The sequence below is a fragment of the Sarcophilus harrisii genome, chromosome 4 (genome assembly GCF_902635505.1).
Source record: "Sarcophilus harrisii chromosome 4, mSarHar1.11, whole genome shotgun sequence".
NCBI classification, from domain to species: domain Eukaryota; kingdom Metazoa; phylum Chordata; class Mammalia; order Dasyuromorphia; family Dasyuridae; genus Sarcophilus; species Sarcophilus harrisii.
Genome location: NC_045429.1, coordinates 19,744,725 through 19,769,193, shown reverse-complemented (window position 1 = coordinate 19,769,193; position 24,469 = coordinate 19,744,725). Strand labels below are relative to the sequence as shown.

The following is a 24,469-nucleotide window of genomic DNA, read 5'->3' as shown; positions in this document are numbered from 1 at the left end:
AGGAAGTTTCCACTTCCATCCAGGTTTGTCAAGCCTTGACCTTGACTAAAACTCAGCTTTTCTGTGCTCAACGTTTCCACTTGGTTAATACAAACCAAGGTGTCCTAATACAAGGAGAAAATGCAGCTCTGGCTCCTGCAGCACTCATGTGAATTAGGCGATGTAAAAGACTTGGGGAAAAAAACCACAAAGAGCTTGGTGCTCAGTATAATTACAGCATTACTTTTTCAATACAAACAGATCCTTTAACAAACCAATCTGTAAAAATAGAATCTCTTATTAAGTAACCAAGACACAGTCAATGAAAATGAGTTTTAAATTAAAATTTAAAATAAATGGCTCTGATAGCAAGGCAATAAACCCCAGGCTCCAGATAAAGCAATCAGCCACTGAAATAAAGCCAGAAAAAGCCAAGTGGACAACATGATTTATAATATACCCCAGCTCCTGGATTTGGGGTGAAATTCTGATTTCAAAGTTTATTTCTCTACTCTCTGGTTATCTTTCCTCTTCCAATGCTTTTCCCTTCTCCTAAGATCAACACTCAGTCAACAAACATTGATTAAGCACCTACTGTGTAGCAGGCACTGTATTAAGGGCTGGAGATAACAAAGGACAATCTGGTACCTGCCTTAAAGCATGTGGGAAATACCAGTACAAGATTTGTGGATTAATGAAGAGAACACTAGATTTGACATCACAAGTCCTGAGTTCAAGTTCTAGTTTAGGCAAATTTCTTAAGTCTAGGAATCTGAATTTTTTCTGTAAAATGGGGATAAACATGTTTACCTTGTCTACTCCCACAGAGACGTGAGAAAAGGGGAGAATAAACAAAAAACACTTTAGAAATAGGAGTTATGATTACTATGGCTGTAATATAAGAGTCAGTACTTGATTTAGATTAACAAAGGCAAGAGTTCAAATTCTGCTTCAATTACTTATATGTGTGATGCTGGGGAAGTTACTTTCCCTGTCACATTCAGTTTTCCTCTTCTGTAAAATGGAGGCAATATTAGCACCTACCTCTCAATACTGCTGTTGGGATCAAATGAGAGGGCATATGCAAAGTGCTTTGCAAACCTACAGCTAATTGACTTCTCTGTGACTTATTGATTATGGCTATAATCTATTATTATATATAATATATAATCTATTACTCAGTTGTTTTTGAGTCTGACCTCGAAGTTACACAGAATAAAGGCTGATTGCTCTTCCATTGGATGATCCTACATGTCTCTGAAGACAAGTCACAAAGATTCCTCTGAGCTTTCTCTTCCCCAAGTTAATCTCCTCAGTTCATTTGTGAATTCACCTATAGGCCAGTTTTAAAAGCCTTTCATCACCTGTTGTGCTGTCTTGGGCCTTCCCCAACTTCTCAGGCACCTTGCTCAAAAGGTTGCCCCAGAACAGAGCATGCTACTTCAGGAGGGCCTATTATCTCTGTGGTATTGGACATGCTATCCGTCTCAATTAGCTAGTTAGCTCAGTAGATAGAGTGCTGTTCTGGAGTCAGGAAGACCTGAGTTCAAATTTTACTGCACATCTTTAATAGTTATATTTCTTGGGCAAATCAGTGAAGCTCCATTTCCCTGAGTTTCCTTAACTGAGGGCTAGAGTTGGAGTAGACATTCAAATAATCTCTCTTTAAAGCAATAATGTCTAAGGCAATAGTTTTATTGGGCAGGGAAAACTCTTGGGTAGATGGAGAAATCTCTGTGGATAAGAAGGTCTGGCAAAGGAAGAAGGTAGTACTCTAAGACTATCTGAACTCAGCCACTGCAGCACTTGCAATAAATCCACAGCTTCATCCTCAGCGTGGTGAGGGTACATTTGGAGGCTTCTAGTAAGAGGTACAGTGGATAAAGTGCTGGGTCTGAAGTTAGAAAGGCTCCAGGAGGTCAAGGAGGTGGCAGTTGGCTATCTGATGTCAGCTTTGTGAGCCTGAGAAAGTCACTTAACCCTGTTTGCCTCAGTTTCCTCATTTGTAAAATGAGCTTGCAGAAGAAATGGCAAATACTCCAATATCTCTGCCAAGGAAACCCCAAATGGGGGAGAAGATAAAAAGATCTAGTTTTCCCCATCCAAGTTCTCAAAGAGTATCTTGCTTAAATCAATCAATAGGTGATTTGGGGATCCATGAATCTTGGTTTAAGGAGCAATATTTCACTCCAATTCTTTCATTTATTTTCGCCATATGTCCAGGGGGAAATGATTTAACTGCTATGACCCTCATTTTCTTTATTTGTAAAATGGAAGTATAAATACTTGCCTACTTATCTCACAAGAAGTTTGTTAGAAAGCAAGAATAAGTAGCATAAAGGGTTACATAAATGTAAACTATTATTCTAGAAATGGCCTGGGATTTAAATCTTGCCCCCTGAATTGGGAGGTAATGAGCTTTCAGTTTAAGATGGACAAGGTAAAGATGACCGATGAAGATCACAGAGCATAACAGAATATTAGACCAAAAAAGGGGTATGGATGACATCTGGACCAATCTTATTCTTGAATAGGAATTCTCTCTGCAGATGATCAGCCAACTTTTGCTTGGAGAACTCCAGCACTAGGGACCTTTCAACACAACCCATTGCCTTTGAGGATGACTCCAATGATAGCAGTTGTTGCTCTTGCACCAACTTACAAAGACCTGCCTCTCTGTACTTCACACACATCACTCTCAGTTGTGTCCCTTATCCAAGTAGAACTCTTTTAAATACTTGAGAACAGGGATATCTTTGTTGTATCTTCTCTAATTGCCAACTGCTGCCTCCCTGACCTCCTGGAGCCTTTTCTCCTCGCCAGCTGTCTCCTTCTTCTTGATCAGTGTTTCATATGACAAAGTTTTCAGTCTCACCCCACTCCTGGATGATGGGAGTGCTCCAGTTTATCACTGAGCTTTTGGATTTAGTATGTCAACTCTTGTGTCCTCAGGCCCCAAGGCCCATTGAAGTTCAACAGTAATTCAAACCCACCTTTTTCTTTTTCTTTAATGATGAATTATGAAATTGATCCTCTAAATTATCTCTCTGGCGTCGGGTCCCTGACAGGGCCAATTTTTAAAAATGTGTTGGTTTTGAGCTGCAAATTGATTTTTTATTGTGATAAATTAAAATCCAATATCATCCAACAAGACACTAAACACACAGGCACCTAAATTATTTTTCCTCTTGAATGTTTTGTCTCTTTTATATTAAAATGAATCTCTGGCAGCTGCTGGGTCTGAGTAAGCACTGTCAGTGGACAGCAGACACCGCAAGATATGGAAATTTCGTGCAGAAAAGGGGCCGTACTAAAAACCAGAATCAAACCAAACCAAACCAAAACAACTAACAATAACCCTCTATCTAGCCTTCTTAGGTTCCCAGGAATGGAAAAGCAGAGGCAACCTCAGAGATCACATAGAGTATTCCCATCTTCTAAACGAAATCTCAGATAGTAAATAATTTACTGACATGCTAATTAATCAAGTGGTTATTAAGTTTCTACTATGCTAGATACATCAGAGGTAAGAGCTATGCCCTGATTCCAAGAACATCCATGATCCTACGCTATCTCTATTATAGTGATTCTAGAAGTGTCTCATTCACATTTCCAGAATTGCAGATGCTAGGATGTGGACGGGACCTCAGAAGCCATCGTTCAACCCTGTCAGGGACAATAATACACACTCCAATCCCCGGCAACATGGTCAACAAGAGGTTCTTTTTTTTTTTAGATTTAAATTAATTTTATTTTTATTTTTTTTTTAAGAGGTCCTCTTTTTTTACAGGTACCCATAGGAGTGGTGGATTAGGAGTCACTCTGGTATGGCTCACACTTGTTGGAAGCACTTTCTTGTTTTCAGGCCACTTCTACCCATTGCTCCTAATTCCACCCACTGTGATCAAAGAAGAATCCCTTCTCTATATGAGAGTTCTTGAAGTATTTCAATAAACAGATGTTCTTTTCTCCTCCTTATGTCATCATTTCTTTAGATTACATATCCCTAGTCTCTCAAACATCTGTACATCCCTCAGATGGAATATTGTCAAGGTCCTCACTATTCTTTCTGCCGTCATCTGGATATTCTCCACATTATCAAGGAATCTACAATCCCATGATGCACATTTCAGGAAACACACCCATTAATAGGATCCCCAAGCATGGATTCACTGAGGTTCAAATACTGAAGCACCCAGAAGTGGACAATTTGGATGGCAACAGGGACTCGATATCAAGTCAATTATATATATGTATTGATTCATTCATCATTTGTAATGTGTGCATTGCAAGCATATATGAAACTTTACAAGATTTGGTGAAAGTCTTCAGAAAATTGAGTAGGTCTTTTAAGGACAATTAAGAGAAGGCATGAGAGATTCTTTTTGTGCAGCAAAATAACTGTATGGACATGTATACATATATTGTATTTAACTTATATTTTAACATATTTAACATGTTTGGTCAACCTGCCATCTGGGGGAGGGGGCGGGGGGAAGGAGGGAAAAAGTTGGAACAAAAGGATTTGCAATTGTCAATGCTGAAAAATTACCCATGCATATAACTTGTAAATAAAAAATATATAATAAAAAAGATAAAAAAGAGAAGGCCCAAGAACATGTGGATGAATTCAAATCAGCAAAAATAAAGGGAATAGAGACACCTACAAGATTTTTGGGGGTATCTGGACCCATTATTTTACTGACATAAGCTTGGTCAATAAGCACGTGCAACTTAAACTATTAGAGTTGTCCAGGACCCCAGGCAGTTAAGGGACATACTAAGGGTCATACAACTAATGGGAATCAGAGACCGAGCTTCAATCCGGGACATCTTGATTTCAAGACTGACTCTCTATTCTGCTCTGAGGTTCTGTATCCTTCGAAGTTTGTGCCAGATGCGGAGAGGACCATGAGAGAAGTAATTCAAGGTCAATTTTTATAAGTCCCTTCTCTTAAAGAACTTTCACAGCCTAGAAAAGGGAGAGAAGCCATGAGCATAGGGAAGCATGAAGTGGATCAGAATGTTGTTGGGAGAGCTTTAGACAGGTGTGGATGCATACATGCATGGATAGGGAAGCTTCTCTAGAATGGGGCACAGTTCTAACAGTCATTTTAATCTCTTTGATATAGTGATAACTAGATATCCCATAATATGAAGAGTCCTCAGTTGAGAGTCATTTCCACCCCATGTTAACAATTCAAAAAAAGAAAGTTAATCATATAAGGATTGGGATCAAAGGCCCTTTGAAATTGGAGACAGGGTGTAAATTGCTATAACCAATCTCTTTAATTGGGATCAATATCTCTGACAGCTTTTTGTTTTTAAATTCTAGGGAGAGCTTGGGTCTGCTAATGTTTCCTTTTTCTTTTTTTCTCTTCCTGGAGACAACAATAATAACCACACACTCATGCCCTCCTGCCACAGTGGGGATGAATAAAGGTGGGGGTAAGGCAGATCTTTTCGTATCTCTGAGCAAAAGAAAAGCTTCTTGTCCCCCATGCTGGATATATTTTTCAGCTTCAAAGATATAGGAAATTTGGCCTGCTAATAATGATAAAAATATTACTGAGGGGTCCTCGGACCTCACTGCAAAGCAGTTAAACTTTTTCCAGACCTTCTTCCTTCCTGTTTTTATTCTCCCAAACCTCCAGATGCCCCATTGTCCACTCTTTCTTCCAAGGAAACAAGAGCAAGCAATTCTTTACCAAAAGACAACCTCCAAGAAAAACTAAAAATTTCATCTTGACTTATTTAACTCTTTGGACAAACCTTGGTGGGTGCAGTATATGGAGTCAGAGAACTGGATTCAAATGATGGCTTTGCCACTTAATTATTTTTATGACCTTGTGCATATCATTTTAACTCCATATGTCTTAGTTTCCTTATCTATAAAAATGAGTGGCTTGTATGAAATAACCTCTAAAATCCCTTCCAGTTCCAAATTAACGATTCCAGGAACCACTGAGTCAAAAACTGCCAGTGAGTCTGAGCATGAAAAGCTACTTTGAAGTCAGCAAACCCAGAACTCCATCCCACCCCATCTTTGGCAGGCCCAAAGAACACATCTGCCCTCTCCTTTCCTAGTCACAAAGTGATGGATTTGGGGTTTTTAAAGATTAAGAGCCCAATTCCCTTGCTGAAATTACACCAATTTCAAGGTACTGGAGGTTAAACCTGAGTGTCAGAATTCATCGACATTGAGGAGAGAGACTTTGCTGAGTATCCATGGTTAATATGGCAAATATGGATGGAAATTTCCTATAAACGGTGCCATTTCCCCCAGCTCATTTAAGTCTATCAATCTCCCATTAAAGGACAGGGGTCCTATAGAATTTTGAGCTTAATGCACGCTACCCCAGCGCCGCACAATCGCCTCCCACCTCACTCAGCAAAGAGGCTCTCTGTGATGGACGAGCCCAGCTTATCAAGTTTGTCAGCTGCCTTATGTGTGTTTATGCGGATTGGAGATTGCTGAGCAGCGAGGGAAGGCTTTTAAGGGCACATCTGTCAATAAATTCAATCCTGTTCTGTCATATCATTCTTTTACTTACTCCTGTCTTTTCATCAAAGATTTTGATTCCTCCAAAGGAGATGGTTAAAAAGATTTTCTGTTTGTGTTCGCCTTTGGAACGGGCTCCAGCGACAACTCCCTGCGGAGAGAAAGGACAGGGTTTGAGTTCGGCATTTTCTTGGCTCTTCTCCATAGCTTTGCTGCAGAGGGGCCCCCTAAGGTAGGTCAGATACCATCATCCCGTGGACGACGATTCTCTGCTTCAGTAGTAGTCTCGTTGGCCCTTTTATTCTCTCATGGACCATTTTCCAAATTCTAAAAGGTTGACATCTTAGTCTGATAGAAGCACAGCTAGATAAGGAATAGGAAAACTGGTTTCAGACCTTGGCTCTACATCACCTTGTGGTGGGACTACTCCAACTTTCCTGGTCTCAATTTCCTCTATTGTAAAATGAGACAGTTAGATTAGATAATTCACTAAATCCCCTTCTTGTTTGAGATCTGGGATTCTATTAATCTCTGATACCAGATTATACATATTGCCTCATTCCTTCAGTCTTCATTCATTCTTCCACCCCCATTTTACCATCAAATAAACTTTACATATATATATATATATATATATATATATATATATATATGTAAAGTTTATTTGATGGTATATATATATACCATATATATATATATATATACCATACATATATATGTATATATATACACACACACATATACACACACATGTATGTATATACACATATATACGCACATAAATATGTATATATAAACATAATCACACACATATACATATACACATAAATAATGTATATACATAAACATACATACATATATACATATATAAACATACACACACACACATATATATGTATATTCATAAGCATACATACACATATATATGTGAAGTGCTGTGAATACTTTAAAGTGCTATATAAATAGCAACAACTATTATAATCATCCATTCTCTAATTCACCAAGTTATTTATTTACTCATTTACTTTTTCATTGGGAAAATACTGTGGTGTTTTCTAAAGGCACACCAAGGCAGAAACAGAAGCATTGGCTTCTAGTCCTCCCCTTTCCATTAACTCATGATTTGACCTTGAATAGGCAATTCATTTGGCTAAATCTCAGTTGCTCTATATGTCAAATAAAAGGTTTGAATTAAATGATCTTGGGAGGGGCGTGTCCAATTCCGATATCCCATGATTTACTAAGAGGATTTATTAAGTTAAGGAACTATATTAGAATATGGGGAAATGCAAAGAGAAAACCACAGTACACAAGAGTCTCGTTCCACAGTATACAAGAGTCTATTAGGAGAAATGAAACTTAGTCATAAAAAAAGAAACTTAGTGTTAGTATGGAAAACAAAACAGAGTAAAACATAGAAAGGAAAGATCACTTCTAGGTGGATAGGATGGCGACGAGTCCAGGTGCACCTGATGAATCAGATTGCATCTGAGTTTGGCTCTGAAGAATTGATAGAATGCCAACAGGTGCAGATTAGGAAATCCAGCTAAGATCCAAGGCTCTCATTTCATTTGGGGGGATAATGAGCAATTTATTCATTCATTCATTCATCCACTAATTAAGTCATCGAGATCATTTATTGAATGATTCCTTTGTGTTGACAATGGTATTTTGAGCTCTCTAGACATGCAAAAAAAAAAAAAAAGAGGCACCATGAACCCTTAGATTAAAAAGCTGTTGGGGAGATAGGCCATCCTCACTTAAAGCAAAAGAATAATGAGCATTTGTCTGTTAATCTAGCCTAGGAGGGCTGATTGACTTAAGTGCTGATGGAATGTAAATTAAGGTCAAGATCACTGAGGAAAGAGTTATGAGTCTCATGTCACAGTGCCATCAGCATTAACATCATTGCTTGAGTGTTTCTTTTTCTTTTTGTGAAGAAAGCCCAAATTAAGCATCTTTGGCTTTTGCTTTCTAGGATTCTGTTGACAGAAAAATGACTGTTGCTTATTGCTAGAATGTAAGGAGTTTGTACTGATTTATGATACAATAATGGTTCAGAAAAAGACCGGTACCATGTGGCACAGATCCTAGAATCAAGGGGTGATAGATCTGGGAGTACTTTAGAACAGAGAATATCATCTCTGGAAAGGCATTTGGAAGAGAGATTGTTAGAACTTGGAGTGGTCTTAAGACACAAAATGTCAGGGTCGTGAGGGTTTTAGAATGGGATTTTTGGGAAGGAACAGAATGGGGAATAGCAAAGCTGGAAAAGGACTTTAGAGGACAGAATGTTAGGGTTCTGGAAGACCTTGAAAACAGGGAATCTTATCTCTGGGGGGGGGCTTAGAACAGAGACTATTAGAACTAGAAAGAGTTTAAGAACAGGGCTGGGAACACCTTAGATCAGAGATCTTACCTCTGGTAAGGAACTTAAAAGAGAGATTGTCAGATGTGGGAGAGACCTTAGGATAAAGAATGTCAGGATTGTGAGGAGCCTCTGGGAAGGAGTTTAGAACAGAGAATATCAGAACCAGGAAGGATTTTAGAATAGGTTATATCAAAGTGAGGAAGGGCGTTAGAATAGGGAATGTCCGAGGTAGAATGACTGATCTGGAAGAGACAAAAGATGTCAGAGCCAGAGGGATTTTAAAACATTAAATTTTGGAATTAGGAAGAGCCTTTGGTATCATCTACTTCAAAGATTCTCACTGTTTTAAGGGAGTGAAGTCTTTGGCAGTGGGCATCTTCAGAATAAAGTCCTTTTTAAGGGCATAGAATAAAATACATGGGATTAGAAAGTAAACCAATTATATGGAAATATAGATAGCAAAAGTTCCTAGACTCCTGACTGAAGCCACCCTGATCATTTAATAGATATCTTAAGAACCTTGCCTACTTCACCCCTGCTCAGCCACATTGGATTACCTTTGATACATTGAAAATCCTGGAGTTTCCTAACCTCATGATCTTACTTATACCTGGAATAATATTTTCCCTCTTCACTTGCAACCTTCCTTTGCTCTTCAAACTCCAATTCAAATAATGTCACTCCTGCCATAACTCCTGATTTTTCCTCCTTCTTTTCTTCTCCATTCTTAACAACCATTCTTTTCTGACCTCATTTTACTGTAGTCCACATTATAATGAAGAGATCCACAAAAGACTGAAGGCTAGTTTGCTTCATTTTCCTTAGCTAACTCTATGGCATATACACATCGTCTATATTAGGCTCAGATTTGGAGCTGGATGAGACATTGGAGATCATTTAGTCCAATCCCATACTGATTCGTGCCAATAATCAATCCCACAAAGTTGTCATATATATTCGTATTTATACCTTTCAAAGTTGTTTTATAAAACATGGCCACGGGTTCCATCCCAATGGAAATATATGATTTAAATCTGAAGAAGGTGACCACTTCAAGGATTCATATTACTGTATCTGAGAAGTATCTGTACAAAGAAGGAAACTGAGGATCTAAAACGTTACACAAAGAAGTAGAGCCAGGATTAGAACTCGGGTCCTGTGACTTGAAATTGATGTCAATTTCTCTAAAGCCATGAGTTATATCAAAGCACTTTGCGAGCCTTAGAAAGTTGATGTGAATGTAAGTTTGTGCTCTTATGGTCACAAATGACCTGCATCATGAAAAATCATCCCACCTCCCCCACTCCCTGTCAGAAGAAATGAATCCCCATCTGGTTCTAGGTACCTTGAGCTTCATCATGGAATCTTGACATAACTTGTCTCCCCGTGCGGCAGAAACTTCATCAATGCCGATCAGCTTGGCCTTGTACCGGACACCTTCACCCTTGAACCTCTTTATTAAAGTGGCTTCGCTGCGATCCTGACCTGGGGAGAAAGAACAAAGCGGGCTTAGACATTCAGGCAGGGAACAGGGCTGGGGGGGCAGAGTTAGAAAGCCTCAGATTGGCTTATGGTCCATTCAAGAGATATTGACTTCACTAGGATTTGAGTGGAGAATAGTGTCCCAAAGACAGATGTGACAGCATGAAGCTACTTAGCTCCCAGTCCTGGATGGGCAGCTTACTATCTGTCCATCTTTGGCCAAGTCACTCATTGGTCTCAGTTTTTAAATAATAAATCTGTAAGTAAAGGCTCCCCCCCCCCTATTTATGAGATAGTTTCTAGCCCTTGATTTATGATGTTATGAGAGACCCTAGATGCACTTACCTCTGAAGGTCTCAGTTTTTATGTGTTATCTTATCTGTTAAATGAAGGGGGTGGATAACATGAAGGATCTGAGTGCACTTCACTTCAAGGCCTATGGTCTTATATATGACTTTAAGCAGGTCAACAAATCTCTCCTGGTCTCAGGTTTTTTTTAGTAAAATAAAGGGATCATATTAGATGGCCTCTGTAGTAACTTCCAACTCTATACTCCTATAAATGCTCTCCTTTGTTCTGATCCATTATGATCAGATTTTGTATTAATCTCCACCTCTAATGCACCACTTTCACAGTTTTCTAATCCTACATTACCTATATCATCTCATTTGAACTTTACTTTATCCCTGTGAGGTACAAAGCATCACTGTCCCCTTTAATAGATAAGGAAACTGAGACTCTGAGAGAAGGTAGTTGCTCAGAATCACACAACCAGTGTCAAAACTAGGACGTAGGTTTTCTTTTTTTAATTAAAGCTTTTTCTTTTTTTCTGCTGAGGGAAGTGATTTGCCCAGGGTCACACAGCTAGAAAGTGTTAAGTGTCCAAGGTCAGATTTGAACTCAGTTCCTCCTGATTTCAGGGTTGGTGCTCTATCCACTGTACCACCTAGTTTTCCCCAAAGCTTTTTATTTTCAGAACATATGAATGGATAATTTTTCAACATTAACTCTCGCAAAACTTTGTGTTTCAAATTCTCCCCTTCCCTACACCCCCTCATCTAGATGGCAAGCAATCCGATATATGTCAAACATGTTAAAATATATGTTAAATCCAAATATGCATACAGATTTATGCAATTACTTTGCTGCACAAGAAAAATCAAATCTAAAGGGGAAAAATAAGTAAAAATACAAGAGGACAACAACAAAAGGAGTGAGAATGCTATGTTGTGATCCACACTCAGTTCCCACAGTCCCCTCTCTGGGTGCAGACGGCTCTCTCCATCACAAGACCATTGGAACAGCATCTCATTGCTAAAAAGAGCCACGTCCATCAGAACTGATCATCATATAGTCTTGCTGCTGCCTTGTATAATGATCTCCTGGTTCTGCTCACTTCCCTCAACATCAGTCCACGTAAGTCTCTCTGAAATCATCCTGCTGATTATTTCTTACAGAACAATAATATTCCATAACAGTCATATACCATAACTTATTCAGCCATTCTCCACCTGATGAGCATCCACACAGTTTCCAGTCCTTTACCACTACAAAAGGGCTGCCACAAATATTTTTGCATGTGTTGGTCCCTTTCCTTCCTTTAAGATCTCTTTGGGATACAGACCCAAAGACACTGCTGAATCAAAGGGTATGCACAGTCTGATAGCTTGTTGAACACAGTTCCAGATTGTGCTCCAGAATGATTGGATCAGTTCACCAACTCCACCAACAATGTATCAGTGTCCCAGTTTTCCCCTCCAGCATTCGTCATTATCTTTTCCTGTCATCTAAGTCAATCTTACAGGTGTGTAGTGGTACCTCAGAGTTATTTTAATTTGCATTTCTCTGATCACTAGTGATTTAGAGCACCTTTTCATATGACTAGAAATGAACTTAGGTTTTCTTGACACCAAATGTAATGTATTATTTAATACAGTAGGCTGCTCTAGCTGCAAGAAGCTGCATGTGTTTTGTGGGCCAGAGGATAGAACATAGATCATGAAACTAGTATATCTAGGTCCAAATCCTGGTTCTGACACTCATTATCTGTGCAAACCTGGATAAGTTGCATAAGCTCTGTACACCTAGTTTCTTCTTCTGTAAAACTGTGGTAGCAACAACAACAATAATTGCATTATATATATTACAGATTGGTTGTTTAGAATACACTTTGTGATACACCTTCCCTCCTCTCCTCCTTTTCACTTTATTTCTTTTTTCCATTCCTCTTTTCTTTCTCTTTCCCTGCCTCCATTCTTTCATCTCTTTTTCCTTCCTTTATTCCTTCCTCCTTCCCTCCATTCTTTCCTTCCTTCTTTCCCTTCCTTCTTCCTTCTTCCTTCCCTCTTTCCTCCCTCCCTTCCTTCCTCCTTTCCTCCCTCCCTCCCTCCTTTCCTTCTTTCTTGAGGTGGGTTTTTCTCTGTTCCAGAAGCTCTTATTTCAGTTTCATGAGCTTGCAATGCTGCTTTGAAAGGGAGACCCTGGCTCCTCAAGTCTTGTCTATCTTTCCTTTTTCTGTTTCCTTTCTTGAGCATATATGACAGGCTCATATGAATGTAGTTTTAGAGCTGGAAAATCCCATAGAGTCCACTCAGTCTCCATCACTTACATTACAGATGAGCTTGTTCAAGTTTGCCCAGTCAGCATGGGTCAGAAGCAAGATTTACACTCGGGCGTTCCTTACTCTAGTCAGGCTGCTATACCTCCTACAATCAATGTTTTGTTTCTGTATTTCTATCTTTTGCACAATAACTGGCATACATTAGGCATTTAATTTATGTTTGATGATAGAATGAATGAATATCACCAATTCCTTTGAATATAGATGGAGGCCACTTATCATAAGGCCCTTGTAAGCATCCACTGCTCTGTGGCCATTAAATAATGATATTTTGTCTTCTGGAGCATGGAGACACATTGATTATTTATAATTCAAGGAAAAATATCAATGTGGAAAATGAATGATATTGATTCTCCCTTTAAGAAAACCTTTGGGCCCCAACGTTAAAATCATCGGTACACACGTGGTTAAATGTCCTTGTACTTGAACCTGGAATAGAATTTATTATAACAAACAGCAGAGATGTAGAGAATGTGGATTCAAATCCTGATTACTACTTCTGACCTGTGTGACTCTGAGAAAATCACCAACTCTCTCTGGGCTTGTGTTTTCATATTATAAAAGCAAAAATTTGAAGTTAGATAGAAAGTGGTGCTGTGGAAAAAACAGTAGGTGACAGGTTCAAATCCTGTCTCAATTACTTTGAGTGAGTCACTTCCTCCTTGGAACATTAAGCCAAATTTTCTCATTTTACAGATGAGAAAACTGAGTTCTAGACAAGATTTGGTCTACCTATAAGTCTCTCATTGTTATCTAAAATACCCCAACTCTGACTTTCTGGAGAAGAAAGAACGGGTCCTTGCTCCAAACCTGGGTCAGAAATGTTTGCTGTGTGGCCCCCAACAAGACATTGATCTTCACAGGAGCAGAGGATTTAGGATTGGAAGGATCTTTAAAAAGTGTCAACAAACACATAGTAGGTGCTTTCCATTTACCAGATACTGGCATAAACACTGAAGATATGAAAACAAAGGGGGAAAAAGCCCCTCCAAAAACTTCCAAGGTAATGGGAGTGAGAACAAGCAAAAAATGATGTGCTAACAACGATTTCACTTTTACATAGGAGAAAACTGAGATTTGGAGCGTTAGAAATTACTTAGCCAAGATAATCCAAGTCCAAGGGCTAAACCCAAGTCCTCTGACTGCAAAGCCATATTTCACAAGCTTTCATAGAGAGCCTACAGTGAGTTAGACTGGACACTGGGATGCCATCAAAAGCCAGCAGTATTTCCACTGACTTTATGGCCAAATCAATGTCCATAGGGACATGGGGAGGAGTAAATGGGACAAGAGATATGATGCTGCATTAATAGCGGTCTCTAGATATAAATCCAATGATGATGTCATTATTTTCTATTTAGGTTAGTGGGCTTTTCTCTTTTTCCTTAAGCTGTTTTTCTTCTTGTCCCTGGGGTATCACCAAGTCACAGATTATAGAGCTCAGGTAACACCTACAAGAGGGCTGGCTTGACCCTCCCAGGGATGCTGAAATAGGGGTATATTACTTTGTCTTTCCTTCTCATTTATGCACATAATCCTGTATTCTACTCTCCAAGAGTCAGAACAGTTCTGGAGTGTGTACATGCCTACAGTGCCTGCAAGTTCGACTGGGGTAAGGAGCAAACGCTGGACTCGAGAATCACAAAAATCCTGCCTTGAATGCTTAAGAGCTAGATGACCCTGACCAATTAACTTAACCTCCCAGAGTCTCACTAATCCCAGCTGTAAAATGGGCATAATAATGCAATCTGCCTCCCAAACTTGCTATAAAGATTAAACAAGATCATGGTATATAAATCACTTTGCAATTGTTAAAGTTGCCATATAAATGCTAATCGTTGTTATTGTTATTAATAAATAGTATCATTATTGACAAAGGTTTGCTGACTTGACTTGAACCGAATCGAGCCGCATTGCATTTGGCCCGGCTCCCTGGCCGTCGTTAGGCTGGTACAGCGGAAGCTCCCGTGATTTTGCAGGTGGGATCCGTGAGGACCGCTCTGGGTCTTCCAGATTGGCCACGGTTGCCCCGCTGGAGCGTGGCAGGGGCCAGAGGGGCTGGAGCTGGCAGATCCCAGGCCTCTGGGCTGCCTCCTTTAGCGCTCCACACCCTGCTGGGATTAAGCAGTGCCTAGGCCATTTACGCTTGTTAAATAATATTTTATGAGAGATGCACGGCACATGGATGATGAGTCAGAAACTGTAACTAATGTTAAAATTAAGCCTCGGGGAAATGCGGAGGCAGATGTCGGTACCTATAGCTAAAAGCTAAGGGAGGTCCATTTGACATGCTGGGTCCTGTAAACAGCATCTGCCAAAGAAAGCAGGCACAATGGTGTCAGTGGCTCCATCCCCCAGCCCCCTCTCCAAAGGGGGCCGGGGACAAAGATAACTTAGTCAGCATTTTTTCTAACCAATGAAAAGCCGGCTCTCCTCATCCCTTCTGACAGCTCTCAGCCCCACATCTTCAATATACCAGCATGCTCTGTTTACCAATAATACGCCTTTCACTGCTGTGAGTTGAAAAAAATAGCCCCCCTCTCTGTCTGAGTTTGCCTCCCATCCCCGGCTTCCCATCTTGCATATACATGCATACTGAACGCATTCAAGCCTCAGATCAGCTCTGCTGAACCTCAACGAATTCGTAGCATTAAAAGCACTTTCTGGTGCACAATTTATGTCTCAGAAAGCTTCGAAATTGGGTAAACAGCTTCCAGCTCCCATGCAACATACATAAATCCAGGCTCCCTAAGAACAAGGCATTTAAACAGAGGCCTGTATAACACCTGCCTCTCCAGGAATCCCAAGGGCCGCTGGCCGGCCCAAGCTAGAGAGGAGACAGGTCAATCACAGGGCGTGGACCAAGGGCACGGATTAATAGAAAAATATTAGACCATCTGGAGGAAAGTGGGGTGTCCAATTTCGACCGGGACCCAGGGCACGGCTAATTCGTATGAAGGGCACTTATGCAGAAGATGATTCTGGTGCTCATTAAACTTTCCACCATTAAAAGGGTCATTTTTCATAAGAAGATCTGGAACAAGGTCTCAGTGATATTAGTAAAAGGATAAATAAAAGGCAGCTGAACCACGAGGGCTATAATTCTATTAGAAGGTTTGGGTGATGTCATTCCCCACAAGTCAGCCTTGTTGGAATGTCTGAGCAAGAAGGGATCTTGGAGATCGTGGAGGGCTCAGTGGTCAGAGAGGACAAGGGAGGGGAGGGAATGGGGGCAGGGAATGACTTGACCACAATCATATAGCAATAAGTCAGGAACAGAAGGGACAGGATGGGCATCGGGACTGTAACTTCCCACTTCCAAACTCATTGCTGGAAAACAAAGAGGGGGAGAGAGAAAGGAAGAAAGAAAGGGAGGGAGGGAAGGAAGGGGGAAGGAAGGAGAGAATGGGGAGGGAGGGAGGGAAAGAGGGAAAGGGAGAGAGAGAGACAGAGATAGAGAGAGACAGAGACAGAGAGACAGAGACACAAAGAGACAGATAGAGAGACAGAAACAGACAGAGACAGAGACAGAAAAAGAGAGAAGGGGGAAGAGGGGAAGAGAGGAAGAGAGAGGGAGAGAGAGAGAAAGGGAGAGAGGGAGAAAAAGGGAGAAAGAGAGGGGAAAGAGAGAGAGAGAGAGAGAGAGAGGAAGAGAAACAGAAGGGATACAGAGAAAGACAGAGAGACAGAAAGAGAGAGAAAGAGAAACTTTGATGTTATCTTTACATACATCAAATTGGGAAATAAATATAACAGTGACAAAGCTCAGTGCTGCTGGGACTGAGGAGGAAGTGCTACATAAACATTCTTGGTGGAATAACCATTGAATACATTTCTGAAGGCTAAGCTATCTGACAAAAGACAAGTCACAAAAGGGATCATATTCTTGGGTACTATCATCCCATTTTTAGGAATTCTCTTAAAATTATCTGCAATTTGGCCTGTATTTTATATGTGTGTAGTTGTGACTGTGAGCTCTTTGAGGGCAGGGATGAATGTTTTTTTCAATAATTTTGCCCTTCTTTGTATCACCAGCAATGAGCACATGGCCTAGTACACATTAGGAGTTTAATAAATGTTTATTGTTGACTTGATTTGAATATATTCTAAGCTGAGATTCTTCAACTATTATCCATAAAGATATATATGTATACATGAATATGCATATGCATATACACATGGATAACTGCATTTCAATATAAATATTTTCTTTAGTAAGCTTATATGTTTTATTTTAGACATTTAAAAAACATTCTTCTGAAGAATTCACAAGTTTTATCAGGTTTCCAAAAGGGTCTTTCCATGAGAAAAAGGCAAATAAGCCCTGTCATAATGCAATCTACAGAGAAGAAACAGAAGATATGTTATATGTGTATATTCAGATATAGCAATATTTATATAATTTGCTGCCATGTATATATATGTGTCTATATGTATATGCATATCTGTATATTTATGCGTGCACACATGCATCAGTGATAGGCAGAGGAACTGGGCTTATTATTTCTTGCTTTGAGACCCTTCAAGATGAGGAAACTCCCCTCAAAAAAACAGATTGGTGTTTTCTCTATAAGGAAAAGTCTTAAGATCAGAGGTGTCAAGCACAGAAGGATCCTGTAGACCTCATATTGACTTAGAAAACCTCAAATTAACATTACTTTTAACTGAATTTTTAAAATATTTCTCAATTATATTTCAATTTCATTCCTGCACAAGCAGTTTTGTGGACTGGAGTTGAAGAGTTATGGTTCAGAATGAGGCAAAATTAATCAATTTATCCTGGGTTGCCCAGATAATGTGGGTCAGAAAGGGGACCCGAAACCCAAGTTTTCTTGCTTGGAGATGGGCTCTCTAGTCACTACTCCGTGGCTATTTGTAATGGCAAAGAATGGGAAATCGCCTTAATGTCCACCAATTGGTGGATGGCTGAATAAATTGTGGTATAGCGATGTAATACAATACTAGGGTGCCATTAAAAATGATAAATGAGGGATATAAAGACATTTGGAAAGACTTAGATGAAGCATTACCATGTGAAGGAAGCAAAATATGAAGGATGTGTGAAGTGCTGACTCTCACTCTGTGAAAGGGAATCCAGAAATGAATGAAGGAGCTAAGAACGAAGAGGATATAGGGGCAGTAACTTAGAAGCTGTTCATTCAATCCATTCAAACTAATTCAACAAAAAAGATGATTCCATAAATATTATTAAGAACCTAATATGTGTAAGATACTCTGCTGATCATTAGGAATAATCCTAATAATGTAAACAAAATATAACTATAAATAATGATAAAATAAGATGATGATAATGGTTTTTATATGGTTTAATAAAACACGCTAAGTAATGATAGATAATAAAATGAAATAATGTTGCAATGGTAGTCATCATCATCATCATCAACAACACCCATTGTGCTCCAGGAGCTTAAAAAGACCGGGCAGAGATGTGTCTAGAGCCAGGTAGGATGTGTTGGCCCTCAGGGAAAGAGCAGCTCAAGTACCTGAGCTAGTCTGAAGAAGGAGAAAACACAGTGGAGGAGGGGGTAGGGTATGGGGAGGTTTGAAGCAGGTCACAGCTGAGTTGTGTACATAATGACATGACTACATTGAAATTCATGTTCAATGTAAATAAAGATAAATGCAAATTGATTTGGTTTTCCTGTGACTTACAGTTAAGGGCACAATAAATTAATTTTTGACATGGCATCAAACATTCCTTCCACCTTTTTATTGGACCTTTGTTCAAATACTTGACATAAATGAAAACAGGGCATTACCACTGGGCACTGGTTGAAGAAATAATTCTGGAAACAACTTGTCTTAATCTTTAATTTACAAAATGATGTTAAAAAATGACTCTTAATAGAGACAAAAAACACCCTTGAAAAAAGGTAGCTGTCTATTGTTGGGAAAATGGTCTACAAAATATGATATATGAATAATGAAATGTATTGTTACTGAACTTTATGAAATGGCCAGTACAAGAAATTCACAGAGCTATGGGAGGCAAGGCTTGCATAAAATGAATCCACAGGGAGAAAGATGAATCAAGGGAACAACATATATCATAATATTCCATTAATATTAACCATGATAAGGGCTAAAACAATCAAATTCTAGGGGATTATAATGACCAATTCTGGTATTAGAAGAATAAGATGCTTTCATTCCCAGCATAAAGGTGAGGACAATGGATACAGAATGTGGTATACACAGTTAGTTAGTGTTGCCATGTAGGTTGACTTCCATTTTGTTTATTTTGTTAACATGCAGAGGAGAGTCATACTAATATACAGTAAATTCAAATGGAGAATATATAACTACTAGAAAGAACAGAAAACTTTGAGTAAGAATACTCTTATTCAAATTTCATTTTTTTGCCACTGACTAGCTGTGTGACCTTAAGCAAGTCATTGCTATGTGTTTTTTTTTTTCATCTACGAAAAAAATATATTACACTAGATAATCTTTTGTAGGTTTGACATTCTATAATTTCAGAGATGGAAGGAACTTAGGAAATGATCTGCCTATGGGATTGGTGTACATGATTACTACCCTCAACCACCTTAAAATTCTAGCACTCTGTGATTCTTGGCTCAGAAGTGATTGTTTAACCTCTTATCTCTGCTAGATTTTCGATTCCTAAAACACGTGTATTATAATTCAGCCACATTTAGGGAAATAATATATCCAGCATAATCGTAGGACTTTAAGTTTGAGGTTGCCAGTTTCATCCTGCCTCTTCCAGTGCAGGTACATTGTAATAGCTTATGAAATTTACTTATCCATATTCAAACAATCTGACTGGCCTGGAGGATTTTTTATTGAAGGGGAAAAATTTTGCCAAAAGACAGAGTTGAGTTAAAGGACTTTCTGCCCTGCTGGCTAGGTATAGCCGTGGATCTGTCTCACAAAGGAGCACATATAGTTCTGCAAGTAGGAATTAGTTCATAAAGAGTTCTCGATAGCTTCCTGGAAAGGGGAAACTTAGTAACAACTTAAAGATTAGCAAGAGATGGCTTTAATAGCTCAGTGAAGAAGTAACAAATGTTACCCCCAAAAAGTTTCTTGCTACAATGAAGCCTACCCTTTTGATAATATCAGCTTAGTGAATAAAGTAGCTAAGAAAAACAAAACATAATTACCTCTGCAGGGAAGCAGCAAGTAGCAGATTTGGAGTTACAAAGGAGTTTGGTGGCTGTAATGTAACCACAAGAACATATACTATTCAGCCAATGTATGTTCCCATTCTCATTGGTGGTAGGGCAGTCTGGAGACAAGAATCCTTCTATGTGTATTGGACCATATGGAGCATTCTGTTTAATCAAACATCTTTGCTTTGAGTAATTGCCAATTGAAAGGGAAAAAAAGAAGCTTAGAATGGAGGCTCATGAATCATAATTTTATTTTATTTTTTAAATTTTAATAGCTTTTTATTATGAATCATAATTTTAAATGGATGCTGACTGAAAATGCATATTGAGCCTAATTCATATGGAAGGGGGTCAAGTCTACAAACACACACACACACACACACACACACACACAGACAAAATCACACTTTCTAATGCAGCTGCGATTTAGTCCTGTGCAGTAGACAAATTCCTTTTGATTTATTACAAAAGTAACACTTGCCCACATTTCTTTCAGGGTCAGCCTTATTTTATCCATATTCTGGGCTTTGGGTCTCAGCTAATCTGCATGGATATTAGAAGATGCTGTTTTTCCTCCAAATTCACTGTCTTCAGTAATCGTAAAATACACACTTAAAGTCGCCATCATAAATTTGGGTGGTAAAATGCAAATTCACATAAGTTCATCTAAATCCAAGTAGACACTCATATTGGTTTTGCGAACCTGAGACTATATCTGGCCAATTAATCTCACTTTTGGCTGGCACGTTTCATGGAGAACACTGGCCATGTTCAGTACATCTATGGAAACAGTGACTGAGATAGTGAAGGGACCTGAAATCATACAAAGCCCAGACTAATCAAAAGAAATGGGGATGGTTATGGCAGAGAAAAAAAGACTTTGAACTTAGCTAATTGTTTTCTCCCTCTGAACTTGGTTTTTATATGGAATTTTTGAGTAGGTCTTTAGATTTAATAAATTGAAATCCACAAATCAGATCATAAATGAGAGTTCCAATGGTGCCCTTGAAGTATTTGGAAAGCTCAAGGAAGGCTTCTGGCAAATTGAGCAGATCTGCAGGGAATGTATTTGGGGACAGTGGGTTGGTCTGCTGGGAGCAACCATCTATGTGGATGAGATCCAGCATTTAAAAAGTAGATTATGATGGGGTAGCGAGGTGGTGCAGTGCCCTGAAGTCAGGAGTACCTGAGTTCAAATGTGACCTCAGAAAGTTAACATTTCCTAGCTGTGTGACCCTGGGCAAGTCACTTAACCCCAATTGCCTCAGGAAAAAATGAAACAAACAAACAAAAAACCAAAACCAAAAACCAACCAAACAAACAAACAAAAAAGTAGATTATGGGGTTCTCAGATACATGAATATTGATAATGCCAGGAGATTCTAATTCTTCAAGGTACTACCTCTCTCCCTTCCATCCCCTTCTCTCTACTCTGAACTCTTTCTCTCTCCTCTGATTCCTTTTCACTTGGACTGTTGCAAAAGTATCCTACCTGGTATCCCCCCCAACAATCACATTCTTCTATAGTCCATCTACCTTATAGTTATGAAACTGATATTCTCATTGATGGTGTCCTTCATTTCCTCATGAAGCCTCAGTGGCTCCCTATTTCTTCTACTATCAAATGCAAATGCAACTATTAATCAATTAGACAAAGTTCTTTACAATCTGGTCCCAAAGTATCATTCGTAACTAATTATGCATTATTCCCTTCATCATTACACACTTTAGCTAAATTGATTTGTTTGTTGTTGTCTGTACAGAACAACCCACCTCCTCTCTCCCTGCCTTTGGCACTCTCACTTACTGCTTACTCTTGGCATTCTAGCTCAGAACTCATCTCAAGTGCTCCTTCCCCATTCCCCCAGTGAATGATACTTTTTACTTTGTTGTTATTGTTTGGTTGTTTCAGTCCTATCTGACTCTTTCTATTCCCACTTGGGGTTTGCCTGGCAAAATTACTGGAGTGTTTTGCCATTTCCTTCTCCAGTTTATTTTACAGATTAGGAAATTGAGGTAAATGAACTTTATTCACATAGCTAGTAAGTTTCTGAGACCAACTCTGAACTCATGAGGATGAGTCTTCCTGATTCAAGCCCGGTGCTCTACCCACTGTGCCACCTAGCTGCCCTTTTTATTTACATTGCATTTATTTCATATTATTTTGTTGTGTATACATAATTTCCCTTGAGTAAAATGCAAAGTCCTTAAGGTTGAAGGATATTTTGGTTTTGTCTATGTAGTCCAGAGTTCTCAGCACACAGTAGTCACTTAATAAGTGCTTGTTGAAGTGAATAGAAGTGAATTATTTCATATTAATTCATTAATTCATAGGATCCAAACCAAAAACATTTATTCAGCATCTACAATGTTCTAAGCAATGGGAGTTTTGTTAATAAAAAGAAAGATAATACCACCTTTGAGAAATTTATAATCTAAAGGAGAGAGAAAACCAAAACAAAGGAGGCAAGAAAGGGTGGGTAGGGGAACATGTAGAAAGGAGTTTGGTGCTCCACCAATCAGAGAGGAGAGGAGACTGGGGGAAATTTTATCAGTCAAAGTTTGAGCTAATATCATGATGGCAAGATTAGGGATCGTGAGTTTAATAAATCTAGGGGAAGGGCTTCTCATTCAAGGGAACTGAAATCAGGAGAGAAGCAAACACAGACTGATTCATAGACCTATAATAGAAGGGCTTTTAGAGCCTATTTAATACAAACATATCATTTGTAATGAATGAGGAAATTGGATCAGAGACATGATGTGATTTACTCTAGATCCTAAAAGAAAGGAAGCATTTTGGACAAGACCCCTGGCCCCAAATCCAGTATTCTCCAACTCACCAAATCAATGAATTGGAAGGATCCAGAGAAACTTAGACAAGTAACTAAACAGACTTTGCCCTAACTGTTTGGAAGAAAGGAAGGAAGGAGAGAGGGAAGAAGGGAGAGAGGTGAAGGGAAGAAGCGAGGGAAAGAGGGAGGAAAGGAAGGAGGGAAAGAGAGAAAGGGAAAGAGAAAGAGAGAAAGAGAGGGAGGAAAGGAGAGAGGGAGAGAGAGAAAGAAACAAAGAAAAAAAGAGAAAGAAAGAAAGAAACAAACAAACAAACAAATGAACAAACAAAGAAACAAAGAAAATAGATAATGGTATTATGGGACTAACTTTTTTGTATATATATATTTTACATATTGTCTCTTTCTTAAAAAATGTGAGATCCTTTAGAGGAGGGATTGTGTTTTGTCTTTCTCTACATCCCCAGTACCAGGCACAATGAAAGGCACTTAATAAGTGTTCACTGACTGACTGGTGTAATACTATTACATAAGAGGGTAGGGTTGCTTATTTGCTACAGAGCGACTCTCAGAGACATGAAGGCCTGTGCGCCAGCCCTCTCTCTGACATAAACTTCCAAATCTGTCAATGATTAGTTGTAATGAAGATGCTGACCTGTATTGGTAGAGAGATTTTCCTCACCTAGGAATTCCCTTTAACAATAGCATCCCAGGTCTGGTCTTTATCTCCATTCCTATTATGGATTGCTTAATAACCCAACACATCCAAGTTTGACCTCATGCCCCAGCAGGGACGAGGATCCCCATCCCCCCAATATCTTTGTCTATAACAATGCATTAGAACAGATAGACCCAGTAGAAACGTAGGATGTTTTATCTTCTCGGTCCTCCATGGAATTTCTGTGGAAAGCCTGCAGTGCAGTAAATAGCCTAAATCATGGAGACAATTAACATTTTTATGGCTCCAAGACGTAGAAAAGTCTGACTCCACTGAAGTCATAAGTGACCTCTAATACTGAGCCCGCACTAAGACTGTTAATAGCTTAGTAAGATATTTCACACCAAAGAGAGTTCATGATTTTTATAAACACATCACAAACTGTGGCAGCCACTGCTCAAAGGAAGTAGACAGTGGCCCCCCTCCCTCCTCTTTGCTATTGACATTCATGGGCTTCAATCTGTTTAGATGTGGAAATTCTGGGTGCACGGGGTCGTTAGATAGTAGATAATATGAGACTGAGCTCACAGTCAAAAAGGCCTGAGTTCAAAAATCCTGCTGATGACACCAGCTCGGTGACTCCAAACAGAATCACTTAACCTCTCTTGAAACTCACTTTGTTCATTGGTAAAATGGAAAATAAACTATCTCTAATATTTCCCTCACCAGACTGTTATGAAACTCAAATTCACTCACATGCAGAGCCCTTGGAACTTTTAAAAAAGTGAGAGAAAATCAATTATTCTTATTATTAGTCCTATTAAAAAAACAATTCATTATTTTACTTGAATGAGTCTTCCCCTACCACAGGCTGTGTGATATGGGATCCTCAGATGATAAGTGGTTGG

The 24,469-nt window shown here is 39.1% G+C and overlaps 1 protein-coding gene across 8 annotated transcripts in view; it reads right to left on the bottom strand.

The window, feature by feature from the left end:
* The window catches only part of DAB1 (DAB adaptor protein 1), a 701,566-nt gene that overhangs the window by 137,652 nt on the left and 539,445 nt on the right, over positions 1–24,469 (bottom strand). For all 8 annotated transcript variants that reach the window (XM_031969031.1, XM_031969032.1, XM_031969030.1 and 5 more), the window contains 2 exons: positions 10,198–10,337; positions 6,534–6,632 (listed from right to left, as the gene is read on the bottom strand). In XM_031969031.1, coding sequence (XP_031824891.1) covers positions 6,534–6,632; positions 10,198–10,337 — 239 coding nt within the window. The remainder of the gene's footprint in view (positions 1–6,533; positions 6,633–10,197; positions 10,338–24,469) is intronic.